Consider the following 19,152-nt stretch of genomic DNA (forward strand, 5'->3'; position numbering starts at 1 on the left):
AGCACCTGGGTGGTGCAGTTGGTTAATCATCCGACTCTTGGTTTCCACTGGGATTGTGATCTCGGGGTCATGAGATTGAGCCCTGCACTGGGCTCCATGCTCAGTGTGGAGTCTGCTTGGGACTCTCTCCCTCACCCTCTGCCTCTCCTGGCACAACCCCCGCCCCCCATCTCTCTCTCTTTCTCTCTCAAGTAAAAATAAATCAATCTTTAAAAACACAAAAAGTCTTTCAAAATAAAATACACTTTAAAAAAATAAAAAATAAAATACACTTTATAATTTACTTACTCGTTTGTTTATTTCTGTCTCCCCTACTTGAATGTCAACTCCAGAGGGCAGGGAACATTGCCTCTCTTGTTCACTGATGCATTCCAAGTGTCTAGAACTGTGGCTGGCATCTACTAAGCACTCTTTTTTGTTGTTGTCAGATAAATTAATGAATCATTATTAATATGCTGGTGTAAAGGAAGTTGTTTTAAATTGAAATGGCTTTTTTTTTTAATAAACTGAAGAGATGACAGAATAATAATTGTGAAATAATTATTTTTTAATCTTAAGGCGTTTCCAAGATTGTAAATCACCAGGAAAGGGATTTTCTGGTCCATAAAGTCAGAATGATGCTGCAGTAGAATGACAGTGGATTAGGTTGGGGCCACTGAGGAGAAGACCCCATAGGACCAAGAAAGGGTCAGGGAAGAGATCCTGGAGGCGATGATTTCTAAGTGGATGTCAGGAGTTGCCCAGAAGAACAGTGGGAAGCAGTCATTCCAGGAAGAGCAACCAGCGGGTGTCCTTCTGTTGGCTGGTGTATGTGAAATAATTCACTCTGGGTTGAGGGAGGGGGCAGGCAGCCCGGTAATTCTCCCAGTGGGCAGCCCGCTCTGTCCACAGCTCCTTGGCCCGCCAGCACCAATCCCTTCCTTCTGAGCTCTCCTCTGCAATGCCTCCCCCATTCTTAACCTCTGGCTACCTCTTTCTGGCCAGAGGGATGACTAGCCGCTGCCTGGGGTGACGAAGCTGAGCAAAGCCAGTGTCTGCCGGAGGCCAGCCTGCCTGACTGCTAAGTGGGAGGGGGCTGTGTCCCTGGCCGTGCTCGCAACACACACAACCCCAAGCTGCTCAACATGTGGGCACAGAGTCAGAAGGGCTGGTGCAGGAGGAGCAGGGACCCAGTTTTGCTCATCTGCAGGCTGCAGGGAGAGCAGCAAGAGGGGCTACCTTGGGTCCTACACCACCCTCGCCAACCCTACTCCCTTCTCCACCCCCACCCACCTGCCGACCCCCGACCCTCTTATCTCAGGCAGTCAGGCTGAGGTTTTGTTGTCTGAAAAAACGTTGGTAAAACCAGAAAGAAAAGCCAGGCACTGAAGATGAAGGGAGGGCATTGGGATCAGAGGGAGTATAGGCAAAGTTCTAGTTCTTTACCTGGGCTAGTCAGATGTTTACTTTAAATAATAGGTTAAACTATATATTTATATTTTATAAAGCTTGTACACTTGTTATATTTCACAATTTATGAGATGGTATACATTAAAAAAAAAAAAAAAAGAACACCAAACTGGGAATAAAATACCTAGGTTCTAAGAAGAACCAGTTTTACTGAACCTTAATTAAGTGTCGGGCACTGTGCTAAGTGCTTTATTGTATTTGACTCTTTCTTCTCATACCAACTACACAGGTAAGTACCACTATTACTTCATTTTGCAACCACTGAGGCACAGAGAAGCTAAGAAACTTAGCCAAGGTCACACAGCTGGCAATCCATCAGACCTGGGATTCAGACCAGGGTCAGTATGCCTCTAGCCCAAGTCACTTACCTCTCTGGTTCTTCGTCTGAAAAATGAGAGCCCTGTAGTGCCAGCTTTGTGGCCCAGATAAATAAGTGAAACCTTACTGTGCTAGATGTCATGCATACAGTAGGCGCACAATAGATGGTCACCTCTGAAATAAAGATGCTCATTTTGGCTGCTCATGGTAACTTGTGAGACAGGCACAGCAAACTGTCACTGTCCCCACTGAATAGATGAGAAGTCTGACTCCGTTCTCAGGCCACGGAGGAGCCGGGAGGCCCAGAGGCTCCCCCTGGCCCCTTCCCTCCCCCGCCCCCCTCTCCCCCTCCCTGCTGAACTCTTAAGGTCCAGCAGCAGCGGGGATGTGGCCTCCGGGCCCGACTCCTCGCCCTGCGCAGGAATGTGGGGCGCCTCGGTGGTGGTGGGCAGGCGGGGAGGGGGTGGGGGAGGGGGGAGATGGGACGGGGTCGGGGGCGCTGACACTGAGGCTTTTCCGCTCCAGCTGCGCCGGCCGGCGACACAGCAAATTCCACGACCACACCTGGCTGTGCAGCTGTTCAGGCTGGACCCTGAGGACGATTCCCCCGTCCTGGGGCCGCCAGCCCCCAGGGGACGGCCTTGACCCCTAGCGGCCTCACGCTGGGACTTCGGGCCAGGGCACAGGAGCTCCGGGCGCCCCCTGGGCTTAAGCCTGCCTGGCCAGCCCCATCCTCCAGCTCCCCCCACCTTTTTTGGAGAGGACAAGTCCTCTCTGACACCCAGGCAGTGTGGGGCTTCCTGGCTCAGCCTCTGTGAACATCCTGCTTAGAATCTTTAGTGGGAGGGGGAGGACCGGGAGGGACCTTTAAGGGCACCCCTTTGGTTTCAGGGTTCTGGGGGTCCTTGGGAAATCAGCTCCTAAAAGGTTGGACTGGGATGAGCCGTTTCCCTAAAGGGCTAAGCCTTGGTCTGCTCTCCCTGCTTCCCTCCTGGCCCCCACCCCCCACCCCACAATAGGGTGGCAGGACTGGACATAGGGCAAAGCACAAAGGCTAATCTCAGTTCCTCACCCGCCCTGCAGCTGGTGTGGCATCCAAGGCCTCCCACCAGTAAGAGAGGGCCTCTGCTTACCTCTGATCCCATCTCTCAGCCTCCCTCTTACACTCTCTTATCCCTGGAGTCTTCCCTAACCTGCCTTTTGTTCACTTCACATGGACCAAATTCCCACCTGCCTTAGAGCCTTTGCCCAGGCTGTCCCCCACCTTGCACTGCTGTCCCCTGCCTTGTACTGCTGTCCCCCACCCTCTGTCCCAGCTTCACCCTCCACTCATTTTTCTGCTTCTGCTCCATCACCATGTATTACTATCATTACCACTCGTGGAGGGTCTTGCAAATTCTTGGGCCATGACTCTTCTGCATGAAATTTAGAATCAGCTTGCCAACTTCCTCCAGAAAACTTGGAATTTTGGTTAAGATTGTATTGAATCTAAAGATTAATCTGGTAAGAACTGACAACACACCCAAGTTCACTAATAATGATGTGATGTGAGTCACTGAAGATAGAGACACAAATCACACAGCTCCTTCCCTTAAAGAGCGTATGTCCTCATTGTCTTCCTTTTTATTTGATTTCATGAGAGAAGATCTCATTGGGCCCATTTTGCAGATGAGGAGACTGAGGCTCAGAGGAATTACATGACTTGCTTCAGGTCCTACGGTGAGGAAGTAGTGGAATCTGTCTGACTCACGAATCTACTCATTGAGTCAGTTTGGACTATGGGTTTGGATTATGTGTGTCTCTGTTTGTGTGTTTGCATGGAAGATGTGTTTCCACGCACCCAAAGTGGAAAAACATCTATATTTGAAGATGGATGTGCTGTGAGGTTGAATAGGAGTGCAGACATGTCTGCTCTGTTGGATGATGACTTCTGTTTGTGTTGATGTTGGGGTCTTTGCTACATGTGTAGAGTGTTGGGGGTTTGGGTGGGTGTATGGAGGGATATTCATGTGTACAGGGGAGAAAGTATGTGTTGTTGGGGAGACAAGAATGGTATTTCTGTTGGTGTGTGTTTTTTCTTATATAGGGTTTTCATTTTATATTTGTTGAAAAAACTCTTTTATTTTTTTTTAAAGATTTTATTTATTTATTTGACAGAGAGAGACACAACGAGAGAGGGAACACAAACGGGGGGAGTGGGAGAGGGAGAAGCAGGCTTCCCATGGAGCAGGGAGCCTGATGCGGGGCTCGATCCCAGGACCCTGGGATCATGACCTGAGCTGAAGGTGGATGCTTCACCAACTGAGCCACCCAGGCGCCCCGAAAAAACTTTTTTAAACAAAGGTTTTTTTAAAATCATATATAACTCAATTTTTTTGTTAAGGTATAACTTAATTTTAAGTGCTGAAATCTCAAGTATGCAACTAGATGAATTTTTACACACGTTCACGCTGTGTCTACCGCTTGGATCAAAATATAAGGCAGAGACAGTCCCTCAGTAGGAGCTCCCCTGCATACCCCACAGCATAGCCCCTTCTAACTTCTGTTACCTTAAATTAGTTTTACCTGTTCTTGAGCAGCTTGTCAATGGAATCACAGTGTTTCTGTTGGGGGAGGTTAACAGCTAACATTGAATGAAGTTTGCTTTGTGTGCTAACATATATCTCACTGAATTCCTCATGATAGCCAAATAAGGTAGCACCTCTTTATAGTTCCCATTTTACAGAGGAGGAGACTGAGGCTCAGAGAGCGCTCAGAGCCAGGTCATCTGTCTGACACCATAGCTCTGCTCCTTGCTCACTACTAGACCATCCTCCTGCCTTCTGGGTAACCTGCCCAAGAGACGACATCGCCATCTGGGTGCAGAGTGAGCAAAAGGCAGACCTGGGAGCCCAGAGGTGCTGCTGAGTGAGCCTTATTTCCTGAGGACTTTCTCGGCATCTGTCCTGAGGCCTCTCCAATTCTCCTTGCTGGGCTGGGAACTACCACTGGCCACCCAACCACCCTGGTGCTGCGGAGTTACACGAAGCCGCAGGGGTCGAGGCCCGGCTCCCAGACTTGTTTGCTGTGTGACTGGGGCAAGTTGCCTCCCTTTTTGAACCTCGAATCCTCAACTATTAAAAGGAGATTAAAATGCTCAGGCATGGTTAATTCAGGTGGTAACAGATGGAAGATACCACTGTATAGAGGACTACTGCTGTTATTTTTTTTAGAAGCCTTTTTATTGTAAAAGAACACAAGTACAGAAAGTCACACAAAACAAATGGGGACCCCGTAAGGCAAACCACTTGTAACCACCAGTCAGATCAAGAAATAGGAGCCCCTTGGGGCACCTGGGTGGCTCTGTCAGTGAAGCATCCGACTCTTGATTTTGGCTCAGGTCATGATCTCAGGTCATGATCTCAAGGTTGTGAGATTGGGCTCCACGGTGTGGGGGATCCACGTCGGGCGCCTCTGCATCAAGGGGCTCCACATTGGGAACTCCATGTCAGACGTGGATATTGCTTAAGATTCTCTGCCCCTCCCTGCCACTCTCCTTCTTTAAAAACAAAAACAAACAAACTATATATATATGTATATATCCCTCAAATGTCCCACCCTGATCACAGCCTGACTTTTACAGTATTTCTTTGTGTTTCTTTAGTTTTATTGCCCAAGTACACATCCCTAGACCGTATAGATTAGTCTTGTCCATATTAAAAAAAAATGTGTATCTTTTAAGTCTCTACTGATTTCCCTCTTCATCCTTTGTATTTTCTTAGTTTATCTTTTGGAAGTATCTGGAGCATTTGACCTGAAGAGTTTTGAAGAGTCTGGACCATCACTTTTATTTTTCACGCGTGCTCCCCTCCCTCCAGCTTCCTCCCTACCCTCCTTGGATTTGGAATGACACAGTTCTGGGTTCCAGTCCCAAGTCTGCCAGTTGCTATGTGACCTTAGACAAGTCACTTAACTTCTTGGAAACTCTTTCCTCAACTGGCAGATGAGAGGGTGACCCAGAAGCTCTCTAAAGCTTCCAGCTTTCTCAGTCTCTTCCCTCAAACATCAGGCCTTTGTCCTGCAGTTTCTACTCAAAAGCAACTTTACAGGGTAAGGATCAGAGAGACCTGGTTCTGGGATCCAGCTTCCACTGGGGCCAGCCCTTGTGAACTTGGGCAAATTACTTAACCTCTCTGAGTTTTCACTTACTCATCTATAGAATGGAGTATCTATAGCATGGGGATTCTGGTACCTAACCCATGAAACTGGAGCAAGGCTTACATAAGCTCATGCCCTTAACGCATTTAGTGCCTGGCACCTGCTATGTGCTAAATAATCGTTGGCTGTTGTCGCTATTGTTCTTAGCTATTGTTAAGGCTACCATATAGTGATTGCTTACTCTGTGCCAGGCACTGCGTCCAGTGTCTTAAGATGTACTAACTCATTTAATACTCCCAACAGTGCCATGAGGCAGCCCCATTTTATAGATGAGGAAATTGAGGCACAGAAAGGTTAAGGAACTTGCCCACAGCCACACGGATGGTCTGCCATGAACCTAGGCTGTCTAGATCCAAAGCTGCTCGGCTAGCCACTGAGCAATACTGCCTCGAATGCTACTCCTCTCTAGAAGAATTTCCCCTTTGCTTGCCCAAGCCCAGAGAGAATTCCAGCAGGGGTGATGATGGAGCAATAGCTGAATCCAGCGTGATAAAATCCAGGAGTGAGAAGGTGTTCCTACCCTAAAGTGAGGTCCGGGCTCAGGGCACGAATCTGGGCCATCCCTGGTTATTTCCTGCCCCACCCCCCTCTCCTTCGGATCTGCTGGTGACCTGCTCAAGTGAACCTGGGCACCTGCTCAAATGAAGCAGGTTTAGCCAATGAGGACAGTAGAGGAGCTCCCACCTGGTGGAGCGGCCGGGGGTGTTGCTGGGTGCTTGCCCAGGGCCATCGTCTGGGTTTCTGGGGATGTGTGAACCTGTGCGGTAGGAGATGGGGATTTTGTGTGTGGAGGCATCTGTCTGTCTGTCTGTCTGTCTCTGCACAGAGGCAGCATGGCCAGCCTGCCTGGGTACCCATCCCGTCTGTGCCACCCACTGGATATGTGACCCCAGCAAATGACTCACCTTTTTGTGCCTTAGTTTCCTCGTGTATATAAAAATGGATAGGATGATAATAATACTACCAACCTGGTAGGCTTTTTCTGAAGATTCAGTGAGCTTACCCAGGTAGGTGCTTAAAATAGTGCTGGGCACTGAGATAGGAGCAAATATGTCCAGCTTCTATGTTTTCAGAGGATTAAATGTGTAAAGGGTGAGTTCCTATATATGTCTGCGTGGGCACCCGGAGGTGCACGGTAGAAGGGATCTAAGGGGCTGGGGGAAGGAGCCGTCTCTGTGGTTTGTAGGAGGATGTGCTTGTGCGAGTGCGTGCATGCAGGTGCGTGTGGCGTGTGCACACTGGAGGTGCGTGCATTCTGTAAACGTGTGAGGATATTCACTGCAGACCCCAGTGACTACCCCAACAAGCTCCCGGCCCCAGGACAAGTCACTGAGGCTCCGTGTGCCTCAGTATCCCCATCTGTGCAGTGGGTGGGGTTGCTACCTCAAAGGCAGCCGTGAAAACCATTCAATCATGGATGTGAAGCTCCACACCTGTGCAAGCACCCATGCCATGGGGGAAGCTCCGTTGAGCATGCGGCCAGAGTGGGGCATAATCGTTGGTGCTCCAGGGTTTGGAAGTGCCCGGACTGTTTGCGTGTGCCTCCCCGGGGCTGCAGAGTTCCCTCTGGGTGCCGCGGGTCCCAGCCTGCCATAGGCATATAAGCCCTTAGGCCAGTCTCTTTCATGGGATATCTGAGGCCCAGAGAAAGATAGGGCCTTACCTCAGGACACCCAGCACTCTGGAGGCAGAGATGGGGCTGGACTGGAGCCAAGCTCCCTTGTCCTTCTGGCGTGGTGATAAAGGCCTGTCCACGTCAGGGTCAGCAGCCCAGCCCTCACTGCCTCTGCCTGCCCCCCTGCCCCAGCGTCCAGCAGGCGGCCACTCTCACAGGAAGGTGTGTGGTTTGGCAGCAGGCTCTGTCTGGGCCAGGAGGCTGAAGCTGGGTGGCTGCCTAGGGTGGGAATTCCATGTGTCTGGGGAGAACCCCAGCCCACAGCCCTTCACTGCCACCTGGCTCAGCGGCACCCCGAGGCCGAGGTCTGCCAGCGGATTCTCAGAGGTCACTGGAAGAGGAGGCTGAAGACTTACAAATGCTTCAACTTTGGGGTTTTTATATAACACCTTTCTTCTAAGTCTACCTCCTCCATTACAGAAGTATTGCTTGTGACTTGTGAAGAATACAAGTGATCAGAGAAGAGAAATTACACTCTTTCTTAACCTAGAAATACAGCAACTCAGGGACCAAAGGGGCTTTGACAACACACACACACACACACACACTGTGTGCCAGGCACAGTTCTAAGTGCTCCACAAGTGTTAATTTGTTTAATCCTCATAACAGCGCTATAAGGTAGGTACCATTATTACTCCTATTTTGTAGATGAGGCACAAAATGGTTGAGGAACTTGCTCAAGGACACCCAGTTAGTGAGTGAAATAATGGAGATTTGAACCCAGATCCATCACTTAATTAGGCTACCTGGTGCTATGTTTGAATAGCATGGTAGTGACTATCCTCCTAGGCTTTCCCCCTTTCCATCGATATTGGTTTGGTTACAAAAACAGCATCCTTTTTACATACTAACAGTGCTTGGGGGTCAGACTTGTATTTGAATCCTGTCTATCGCAGACAAGCTGGCTTGACTTGGGGCTTGTCCCTTCATCTCTCAGACTCAGTTTCTTCATCTGCTAAATGGGGAGCTATCGTATCTGCTTCTCAGGGTTGGCTGAGCTTGTGTGTGTGTGAAGCACTCAGCCCAGGCCTGGCACATAGTAGGTGCTCATTAGATGGCGCCAAGCTAATTGAATACTCTGAGGCTGGACGGCTTTGCAGGGAAAACAGAGAACACTCTCTGGAATCAAGGTAGCCTCCGTGCTGGGGTCTGGAGGGCAGAGAAAAGCCGCGGCATCGGGGGTGTCTGAGGTGGGGGGTGGCATTTCTTCCCGGAGTCCCTGCCATTGCCACATCCCTACCCCAACTAGCAGCTCAGCCCCAGCCCGGCAAGCCCCAGCCCTGCAATCCCCAGGTGGAAGCAGGAACCTCAGAGGCGCCAGAGGGTGGGAGGGGAAAGCCCACAGATGGGCAGGCGGAGCCTCCTGTCCAAGTCTGGCCCGGCTGGAAAGGGAGGGGGCTGTGGGGCCCGGATGTCAGATGCCATCAGCTCCCAGGGGACCATTAAAGTCGCTGCGCTGCCAGGCGGGCCAGGTTGTCTGCAGCGGTCCCTGCATCCTCAGCGCCTCCTGCCACCTGCCTGGGCTGCCCGGCCTGGGTACGAGCCCCTGGGAAGCTGTTGTCTGGTCTCCTGCACTCCTGTCTCTGGCTCTCTTCTCTTTCACTCTGTTTCTCCGTCTTCTCTGTTCTTCCTTCCCCTGTCTTTCTCTCTCTCTCCCTCTGCTTCTGTCTCTCCCATGTTCTTTCTTTTTCCCCTTCACTGTCTCCCATTCTCTCCTTATCTTTCCACCTTTCAATTTCCTTCATCCCTGTTCTCTGTACCTTTTTTTTCAGATGCCTTTTTCGTCTCTCTCATTTTCTTCCTCTATGCTTCTCTTTTTCTCTTCCTCTTTCATCCTCTGCCATCTGGCTCTTCCTGTGTCTCACTCTCAACCCCCAAAACGCAGCAACTCAGGGATGAGAGGGCCCTGCACTATGCCCTGGGGAAGGTTGGCCCTACGCCTCTGAGGGAATCGATGGAACCCACTTGGAGCAGGATTGGTGAAGAGGGTGTCCAGGCTGGACAGGACTGGTGTCTGTCTCCTGGGCTGGTGGGATGGAGCCCTGGCTTGGAGGTGGTAGCATCATCTGCATCATATGGCCTGATCAGGATTAGTTACTGTCCAGGCATTTCCTTCCATTGCCCAATACACTGAATCCACTGGGGCGGGAAGGACAGGGTGTTGGGCTGACTAGGACTAGACTACCAGGACTAGAGCTGAGTCAGGAGATCTTTGCGAAGTTCCCAGGGGTTAGCATCCTTGGGGTGGCAATGCTGGAGAACACTCAGGGTTTGGTGCCCTCATGCCCACTCCCTCCAGGCAGCCGGCTCTGACTGCACAAGGTGACGTGTGACCCTGCCAGCCAGCTATGCCCCTGCTGCCCAGCACCATGGGCCTGGCAGGCCTGCTCTTCTGGGCAGGCCAGACAGTGAATGCCTGGATGCCCAATGCCACCCTGGCACTGGCCCGGACCAAGGGCACAGCTGTGTGGCCCCTGAGTGGCCTGGGGGTGCCCCGGTACCAGCGGAAGCGCCTCATCTCTGCTGGCGACATGAGTGCTTTACTGGATTTTCACAACCACATCCGGGCCAGTGTGCACCCACCTGCGGCCAACATGGAGTATATGGTGAGTTCCCATGCCCTCCCCTGTGCCCTTTCCAGCGAATGCCAGTCAATTCAGTGTGTTCTGGAAGGGCCGGACCATTCGCCAGCCTGACCCCACTAGCCAGTATCTGGGTGTCTGGGTCCTGCGGAAAGGCAGGAATTAGTCTACCCATTTTATAGATGAGAAAACAAAGGCAGTTGCGCAGGTCCTCTTGGGAAGCAGGGTCAGCAGACTGCCAGGCATGGACCATCCCCTGTATGCCTAGCCATAATCTACACTCGGCCCTGAGAGTATTCCTCTTCCTTCAAGGTGGGGCTTGTCATCTCCATTTTCCAATAAAGAAATTGAGATGCAGAGGTTTAATTTGGCAAAGGTCATCCAGCTGGGATTCTAACCCAGGTCTGCCTGCTGCTAAAGGTTGTGGTTTTAGCAGATACAATACCCACCCCCCAACAAGGACTTGGGCTCCCTGCTGGGCACCTGCAGGGGGTGTGTGGCTGGAGCTTTCCATGCTATTGTCTCTTTGCTTTAGGCGTCTGATGGACACACAGACTGTATTCAGCAAGCCCCTGGAGGCAGAGTGTGGGGACTGGCACCTGGGGTTCTCAAGCTGAGGAAAAGTGGCAGACCAGCTGTAGGAGCTGAGATGTGTTCCCTTAAAGAGGCAGGGCCAATGGCTGTCACCGCAATGCCCCAGAAGCCAGACCCTGGGAGTGGTGGAGGGGAACCTTTCTCTTTATCGCAGTCCCTCCCCCCAGGACCTTTGTTCCCAAACCAGCCTGGAGAGATGGGCTTCTAGCCCACCCACAGATTTCTTTAGGGAAAGAGATTGTCAGTCTACCCCCCCCCCCAAGACAAATATGTGCTACTCAACAGCCTGGAAATTCCTGTGCTTTTGCCATGTGTCCATTCACTTACGTACTGACTGCCGCTCAGTGCCAGGTACCACGTTAAGCCTCGTGGGCACTGCTGAGAACAGGGTGGACGTGTTTGGACCCCTCTCTTGGTATCCCTGTGTCATCTTCAGTAGCTGGCTTCTGCCCACAGACGGGTATCTGACTAAGCATCCTTTGCTCAAGGAACCCTTTCTCTCCCGCCGCCTCCCAAAAAGTTCCAGTCCCGTTTCACATTCTTACACCCACCAGGATTGTAATGATTGTTTAATGTCTCATCTCCTTGCTAGACTGTAAGTCCTGGGTGGCTAGAAATACTGTTCAAGATTTGCTGAATGAACAAATAAAATAAATGAATGACTAATATCTCAGAGAATCCCAGGAAGACAGAGTGGAAGGAAACTGGTATTTTTTTTAAAGTGATACTTTTTCAAGTTGTAAAAATTGGGGCATTCACACATTGGAAAATTATGAAGCTATTAGCAGGGATGAGGAGGGTATTCTCTATGTGCCGATGTGGAAAAGCCACTAAGATAACCTGTTTAGTTAAGTGAAAACAGCAAGGGGTCTGATAGAATGTCTGGCCGGCTGCCATTTGTGTAAAAAAAAAAAAGTAGATATATATAATATTTTATACACTTATGTATACTTAATTATATACAATTATATATACTTATATAATTATATATGTGTGTATGTGTATATATGTATGTGTATGTATATTTGTATGTGTATATGTACATATATATATACTTGTACAGATATAGAATATTTCTGGAAGAAGATGCCAGAAATCACAGTGATGGTTGCCTCTAGGGGGCAGGGTGGCTGGGGGAACAAGGATAGGATTGAGCCCAGTCTGCTCCCACTATACCCAGAGAAGCCCATCTCTCCAGGCTGGTTTGGGAACAAAGGTCCACTTTTCCTCCTTTGGGCATCTCATGTATTACATTTGCACCTGTTTTCACTATTTAAAAAAAAAAAACAAAACATTTTGAATTCAAATATTTAATGTTAAAAGAAATTTGTTTTAAGAATACAATAAATACATTAAAAAGCCAGTCCCCTCCACATCACCCTGGGCTCAGCCACTTCTAGGGACTGTTAACTCCTGGACCAACAGCCTGGGACCTGTTCAGAGCAGAGAACCCCCAGCCTGAAGTCCAGTGTGGGGGGAAAGGGTGCCGGAAGAGGAGTCAGTAGGTGTGGGTCTTGGCTCTGGTGTGGACTTTGAAGTCCTAGGCCTTCTCTGACTCCCAGTGTTCTAAGCTGTTGACTGGATTTGGTGCAGGGTTCCAAGGAGATGGCAGATGAAATGCGTGTCTCTGGACACGGCTGGGATGATGGTGGTGTCCCCCTGGGGAATCTCATGGCCTTTCTTTTATTTTTTATTTTTATTTTTTAAAGATTTTATTTATTTATTTGACAGAGAGAGACACAGTGAGAGAGGGAACACAAGCAGGGGGAGTGGGAGCAGGGAGCCTGATGCGGGGCTCGATCCCAGGACCCTGGGATCATGACCTGAGCTGAAGACAGATGCTTAACGACTGAGCCACCCAGGCGCCCCTCTCATGGCCTTTCTCTCCCTAGGTCTGGGACGAGCGGCTGGCCAGGTCTGCAGAGGCCTGGGCCACCCAGTGCATCTGGGCCCATGGGCCCTCACAGCTAATGAGATACGTGGGCCAGAACCTCTCCATCCATTCTGGCCGGTGAGTTACCTTCTGCCCTTCCTTCTCTCAGTCACTCAACAAGGTCACCGAGCAAGGTGGTGGCAGAGCAGCTTCTCCACTCCCCAGCTGGCATCTTCCATCTTCTCTGCCTCCCCAGGTACCGCTCAGTGGTGGACCTTGTGAAGTCTTGGTCTGAGGAGAAGCGCCATTACTCGTTTCCAGCCCCCAGGGACTGTCAGCCGCGCTGCCCCTGGCGCTGCAGTGGCCCAGTCTGCTCCCACTATACCCAGGTACCCCTCTGTTGGGACGAACGGCCAAGGGAGAACAAATCCTGGTAGCTTAGAAGACAAAGAATGTGGCAGAACAGAAATTAAAGAGCAGAGGCCCTATGGACTTTCTTTCACACAATAAGCATATTCCTGGAAAGTTGTGTGTAGATTGAGTTGAGTTGACTGGATCTTGTTTTGAGTATCTTAGGTGGGCTGACCAGATTGTTTAACCACCAAAATGGAGATGTGTGGTCTGACAAGTTCAAGAACGCTTTTGAATTCAATAGGTCCAAACATTTTCGAGTATTTTCTTTTTTTTTTTTTTAAAGATTTTATTTATTTATTTGAGACAGAGAGAATGAGAGACAGAGAGCATGAGAGGGAGGAGGGTCAGAGGGAGAAGCAGACTCCCCGCCAAGCAGGGAGCCCGATGCGGGACTCGATCCTGGGACTCCAGGATCATGACCTGAGCCGAAGGCAGTTGCTCAACCAACTGAGCCACCCAGGCGCCCCGATTTTTGAGTATTTTCTGTCTTTTCAGGATCCCACTATTTTTATTATCATCATCATCATCATCATTTTAAGTAGGCTCCATGCCCAGCATGGAGCCCAGATTGGGGCCTGAGCTCATGACCCTGAGATCAAGACCTGAGCTGCGATCAAGAGCTGGATGCTTAACCCACTGAGCCACACAGGCACCCCTAGGATCCCACTATCTTAAAAGAATGCTAAAATAAAATGACAAAAATTGTAGTATACTTTGAGTGCTAATATTGAATATGTTACCACTTGTTGCACACAAAAATACAGCATGATATAATGTTGCAGGAAATGGGACCGAAACTTCCCACTGTAGGACAAATATTTTCTTTCAGTCTGTCCATCTCTCTGTGACTCATGTGCAGTTAAGGTCAAAAATCTACATTGGAGACCCTCTGGGAAATGTGAGGCCTAAACCTTTCTGATAGCCCAGGAGATATTATTACCTTCATTTTACCAAAGAAGAAACTAAGGCACGGCATGGTTAATTGACTTGGCCAAAGTCACACACTAGTGATATTGAGATTCTGATCCAAGCCTGTTTAACTCCAAAGTTGTGTTTTAATCTCCAACACAATAATGATTTTTAAACGGTGGCTGCTAGGGAAAAAAGAAAGAAAGAAAATTAATAGAACAGTATAGAAAATATTACCATATATCACATATGAAAAGATTAAATGTTGGTTCACAAAACTTTTGTCCCAACTGTTTGTGCGTCATGTGCACTGAGTAACAATTTAAAATTCATTCCTTACTATTGGTTGTAGTAAAAAACAAAAAAGCTTGAGAAACATTATAGCACAGTGTGTCTCCAGGAACATTGCCTCCCCCAAGAAGACCTTACCCACCCTGAATCACATCCAGGAGCCTCCCAGCCTCAAAGAACCTGGGACCCCTGAGTCCATCTCAAAGCCTCCCCTGTCATTGTCCTTCCTCAGATGGTGTGGGCATCCTCCAATCGGCTGGGCTGTGCAATCCACACCTGTGGCAGCATCAACATCTGGGGCAACACCTGGCATCATGCAGTGTACCTGGTCTGCAACTACGCCATTAAGTAAGTGCAGCACGGAGACATGGGGCCATGGGGCGGGGTGGGGGGGTGGGGGTGGGGGTGGGGTCGGGGTGAGGGGTGGACCCTGAGTGGAATGGGCAGAATTCCAGGAAAAGGAAGATGCCCAGAACACTCTGCCTTCTCCCATTCTAAGTAACCTTAATACCGTACAATCTGGTAGTTTTAGAGTCAATCAATAATTCTTTTTCTTTACCCAAATCGCAAAAGTGATTGGGAGGTAGACAGAGGACCAAGTCAGGTGGATAGGCAGCCTCACTGATGAAGTCAATAGTAGAGAATGTGGTTTAGATGTGCCAGACAAGCAGGCTTGCAAATATCTCACCCTCGAATTAGACCTGCATACCCACTGACTGGCAACCCCAACAGTCACAGTCCTCTTCCGTCAAGTGCAGCTAGCCCCTTTAAGTTTGTCACAGGAAGTGGAGCAACCAAGAACACCTGTTCCCTGCAGCCAGGCAGATCCCAAAGGAAAGAAGAGGATAGAACAAGCATGCTCAGCTCCTCCCTCCAGGCTCTCCAATCAGCTTCGTGGGAGAGAGGTCATGAGTGGCCTTTATATGCACGTCTCTTGGAAACACGGGGAAAGAAGGATGGAAGTTCCCATCCAACGTACAGTATACAAACTTGCCAACATTACAGATTCTCACATAAAAACAAGAACAAATTCTAAGTAAAAATGACATTTAGAATTTCAAAATTACATGCTGATGACCACCTTTTACTCTCAAGTAGCCCTTGACCATTTACAAAATATTTTCACCTCATTATCTCATTGAAGAGATGAAAGAGAAAGAAGGAAGGAAAAAGGGAGGGGTACTGGGAAAATGTTTTCCTTTTTTAAGAAGAAGAAATTGAGGATCAGAGAGGTTAAGTAATATACAAAAGCCACAAGCCAGGAGGAAGCAGAGCTGTTTGAAACACAAGTCTTGATTCAAGTCTTGTTCTGTCTGCCATACTATTCTGATGTTCTGGAAGTCACTGGTAGCCTGAACACAAATTCTCAAGCTATTTATTTGGTAATGGTGACATCTATTAACAAAGTATCAGCCCAGCTTTATCAGACACAAAAGTACAAAGCAAACTTTGTTACAAATAGCTTAAGGGACTATTCCAATTTGCTGATACATTGAATTTTTGCAGCATTGAGTGTTAACACTATAGTTGTTAAGATTTTTATGCTCTAAAAAAAAAAAAAAGAAAGAAAGATTTTTATGCTCTAGAGTCAAGACTGTCAAGGTTCAAATTTGTGATTTAACTTAACTTCTACATGCCTGTTTCTTCATCTGCAAAATGAGAATAAAATAGTACCTACTCATTGAGTTATTGAGAGAAGTAAGTGATCTGACCCAGGTAACACCCCCGGGCTCATGAAGTCAGAACACATGTTGGCACTTACTGCTATGACCAGATCTGGGTGTGATGTCCAGCTCTACCATGTGCATGTGAGGACTTTGGATAAGGCATTTCACCTCTATGGACCTCCATCTCCTCTTTTAAAATAGGGCTGATCCTACCTGTCTCACAGAGGATCGCTGTACATAGTTGCCCATAGTACATTCTCAAAAAATGGTGGCCATGGTTATAACTAGGTTATAGACTCTTTGAGGGTGGGAAATAGACCTGATTCATTTCTATATCCTTTTACTACAATGATTTCAACCTCCTCCCCCTTTCTTAAGCAAAACTTTTTTCCAAGTGGTTAAATTAAACAGAAAAAGAATGACTTTTATTCCATCACCCCAGGTGTCTCCACTTCTCACATTCCCTGCCTCCAAACTTCCGGGAGCACCTTCTGAAAACTATGCACTGACAGCATCTGGCACAAATCCTGATGCCCAATAGATGCTCCCGAAGTGTTTGTTGAATGAGTAAGTGAATGAACCCCATATAAAACCAGAAATGCATACTTTTCTAAGCACTTTGGCTGACTTTATTTACGGTCATTCAACAATCACTTTTGGAGAAAGAAGATTCCATTTCTGCCCACAAAGAGTGTTCATATGAAGTGTGAGAAAAGGCGGCACTGGACTTGCAAAGATAACACTACAGGTCAGCGGTGAGATTACCATGCAGCCAGGAGCAAGGGCTGAGGTTTGATTTAAGGCCATGAGAAGAGGAGGGAGAAAAAGGAAAATCTGTGAGCTGGGCTGGAGAAGAGAGATGTGGGAAGGTGGCATATGTGAACAGGATCCACAGCTGATGGAGCAGTCTGGAATGCCTGACCAAAAGCTACAGGTGTGTTTCTGTAAGCAGGGAGGGAGGAGGATGGAGGGGGGAGCAAACTAGGGCCCATGGCCAAAGCCTCGCCCTCTGCTTGTTTGTGTAAATAAAGTTTTATCAAAACACAGCCATGCCATTCATTTACGTATTATCCAGGGCTGCTTTCATGCAATAGAGATATCCGGTCCACAAAACCTAAACATATTTGCTATCTGGACCTTTACCTAAAAAAATCTGCCAATCCCTGCACAGGCAAGAGGAATCCAGTAAAAGTTTTTGAGTAGGAGAATGTGATGAAGGTGGTTTGTTCGTTTTTAACAGCTTTCTTGAGATATAATTCACACCCCATACAACTCGCCCATTTGATGTGTACAATTCAATAGGTTTTGGTATATTATATTATTAATTTGTTTTAATTGTGGTAAAATATGATTTTTTTAAATCTAATTAATTTATTTGTCAGAGAGAGAGAGCACAGGCGGGGGAGCAGCAGGCAGAGGGAGAGGCAGACGCCTTGCTGAGCAAGGAGCCTGACGTGGGACTCAATCCCAGGACCCTGGGATCGTGACCCTTAACCAACTGAGCCACCCAGGTGCCCCCATTTTAATCATTTTGAAGCGTACATCTCAGTGGAATTCCTTACATTCACAATGTTGTGCGGCCATTGCCACTATCTACTTCCAGAACTATTCCATCACCCCAAACAGAAAGTCTGTAACCACTAAGCAGTCACTCCCTACCCCACTTCCCCCAAAAGGCCATGGTCTGTTGAGAGGACTAACTCAGGAGCAGGCAGGATGGGTTTGGGATCTGGTCATCGCAAAAATGGGCAGTGGCGGCCGTGGACGAGGCTTCATGGTCACGTGCCCCCATGATCAAATCATACTCGGCATCTGATTATTCTAGTTGCTATCCGCACAGCACTTTTGTAAGTTCTAAAGTGTTTGCACATCATTTTTGTGGATACCGTTTCATTTCTTTATTTTATTCAGAAGAAATGAGGTGGTTTTTTCTGTCACCAGCTGGCCGGTCACAGAATCCAGGACCAGAACTCAGAGCTGCCTGGGTCCGGGATGGGAGGCCGGATGGAGGGAATAAGAAAATCAACACTTAATGAAGAGTCATGTCTTTGCCGGGCACGGTGCTAGGTGGGGGCACACATGGCCCCATTATTTGATCTTCGCTGCCTCCCTGTGAGAGAGGGGAGTCTTCTCTTGGTTTTACAGATGAAGAAACCAAGGCTGGAAGGTGTGACTTGCCCAAGGTCTCATAGCCAGTCAGTGGCGGTGCTGAGATTAGGGAAACCCGTATGGAGGTTGCCAACATTAACTCTCCTCTGTCCCCGTCTCCTCAGTACCTTTTCTCTTCCAGGGGCAACTGGATCGGCGAGGCACCATACAAGATGGGGAGGCCATGTTCTGCCTGCCCCCCGAGTTCCCAAGGCACTTGTATTAGCAACATGTGTTTCTCTGGACTCAAATCCAACAGGCTCCTGTGGTTCTAACTTTTCCCTGGGCCCTGGAGGTGTCTCTTGCCCTCCCCCAAAGGCTCCCTCCCCAGAGACCAGGTGAAAGAATGTAATTGTTTTTTTGTAAAGGACATTATTGGGCTCACTCTACCGATCTGAATTTTCTCTTCTGATTCCTCTGTTCCTGAAATGTCCAGCATGTACCCGAAGAAAACAACCTCCCGGCCTTCTTTCTTTCTTCTTCCAGCTTTCTTCTCTCTGGCTTCCGGGAAAGAGGCCTGCATCTTTCATTGACTCAGCGCTCAGAGAGCCAGGGCTGGACGGAGCTGACCTTCGGGTCCCAAACCCACAAGTCTTTGTCCATCCAGTGAAGGCTATTTATTAAACAATCTTTAGCCAGAAACCCACTTTCATTCATCCAATGACAGCCAAACTTCAAGGACTTGTGGTTTGCTCCCTGAGTTGGGAACATTTCAGGTCTGAGCTTCTACAAAAACAATTGAAATTGACTTGTGGATTCAGGCCCCCCTTTTACAGATGGGTATACTGAGGCCACGCAAAGGGGTGTGACCTACTGATAGCTGCACAGCTTGTCCCCAACAGCACCCAGGTCAGAGCTTAGGCCCTGACAAGCCCTGCAGGCTGCTGGACCCCTCTCTGAGCATCAGGACTGGGAGTGCAAAAACAAAGCAGGCCTGAGGGAACTGTCTTCTGGGCCTTTTTCTCTTTCTATCACTCCACCTGTCTGTCTGTCTGTCTCTTTATCTCTCCCCCACATCCCCTGTAGAATCTCATT

General features: G+C 48.6%; 1 protein-coding gene across 1 annotated transcript; it reads left to right on the forward strand.

The window, feature by feature from the left end:
* The first annotated feature begins 9,567 nt into the window (after positions 1-9,567).
* On the forward strand, positions 9,568-18,392 carry R3HDML (R3H domain containing like). The gene is made up of 5 exons (XM_035005699.1): positions 9,568-10,245; positions 12,708-12,826; positions 12,945-13,077; positions 14,535-14,650; positions 18,260-18,392. Exons 1-5 carry the CDS (start codon positions 9,988-9,990, stop codon positions 18,390-18,392), a joined length of 759 nt encoding a protein of 252 aa, XP_034861590.1. The 5' UTR covers positions 9,568-9,987.
* Positions 18,393-19,152: the final 760 nt, after the last annotated feature.

Source organism: Mirounga leonina, unplaced genomic scaffold (genome assembly GCF_011800145.1).
Source record: "Mirounga leonina isolate KUSES-001 unplaced genomic scaffold, KU_Mleo_1.0 Mir_150, whole genome shotgun sequence".
Lineage (NCBI taxonomy): Eukaryota > Metazoa > Chordata > Mammalia > Carnivora > Phocidae > Mirounga > Mirounga leonina.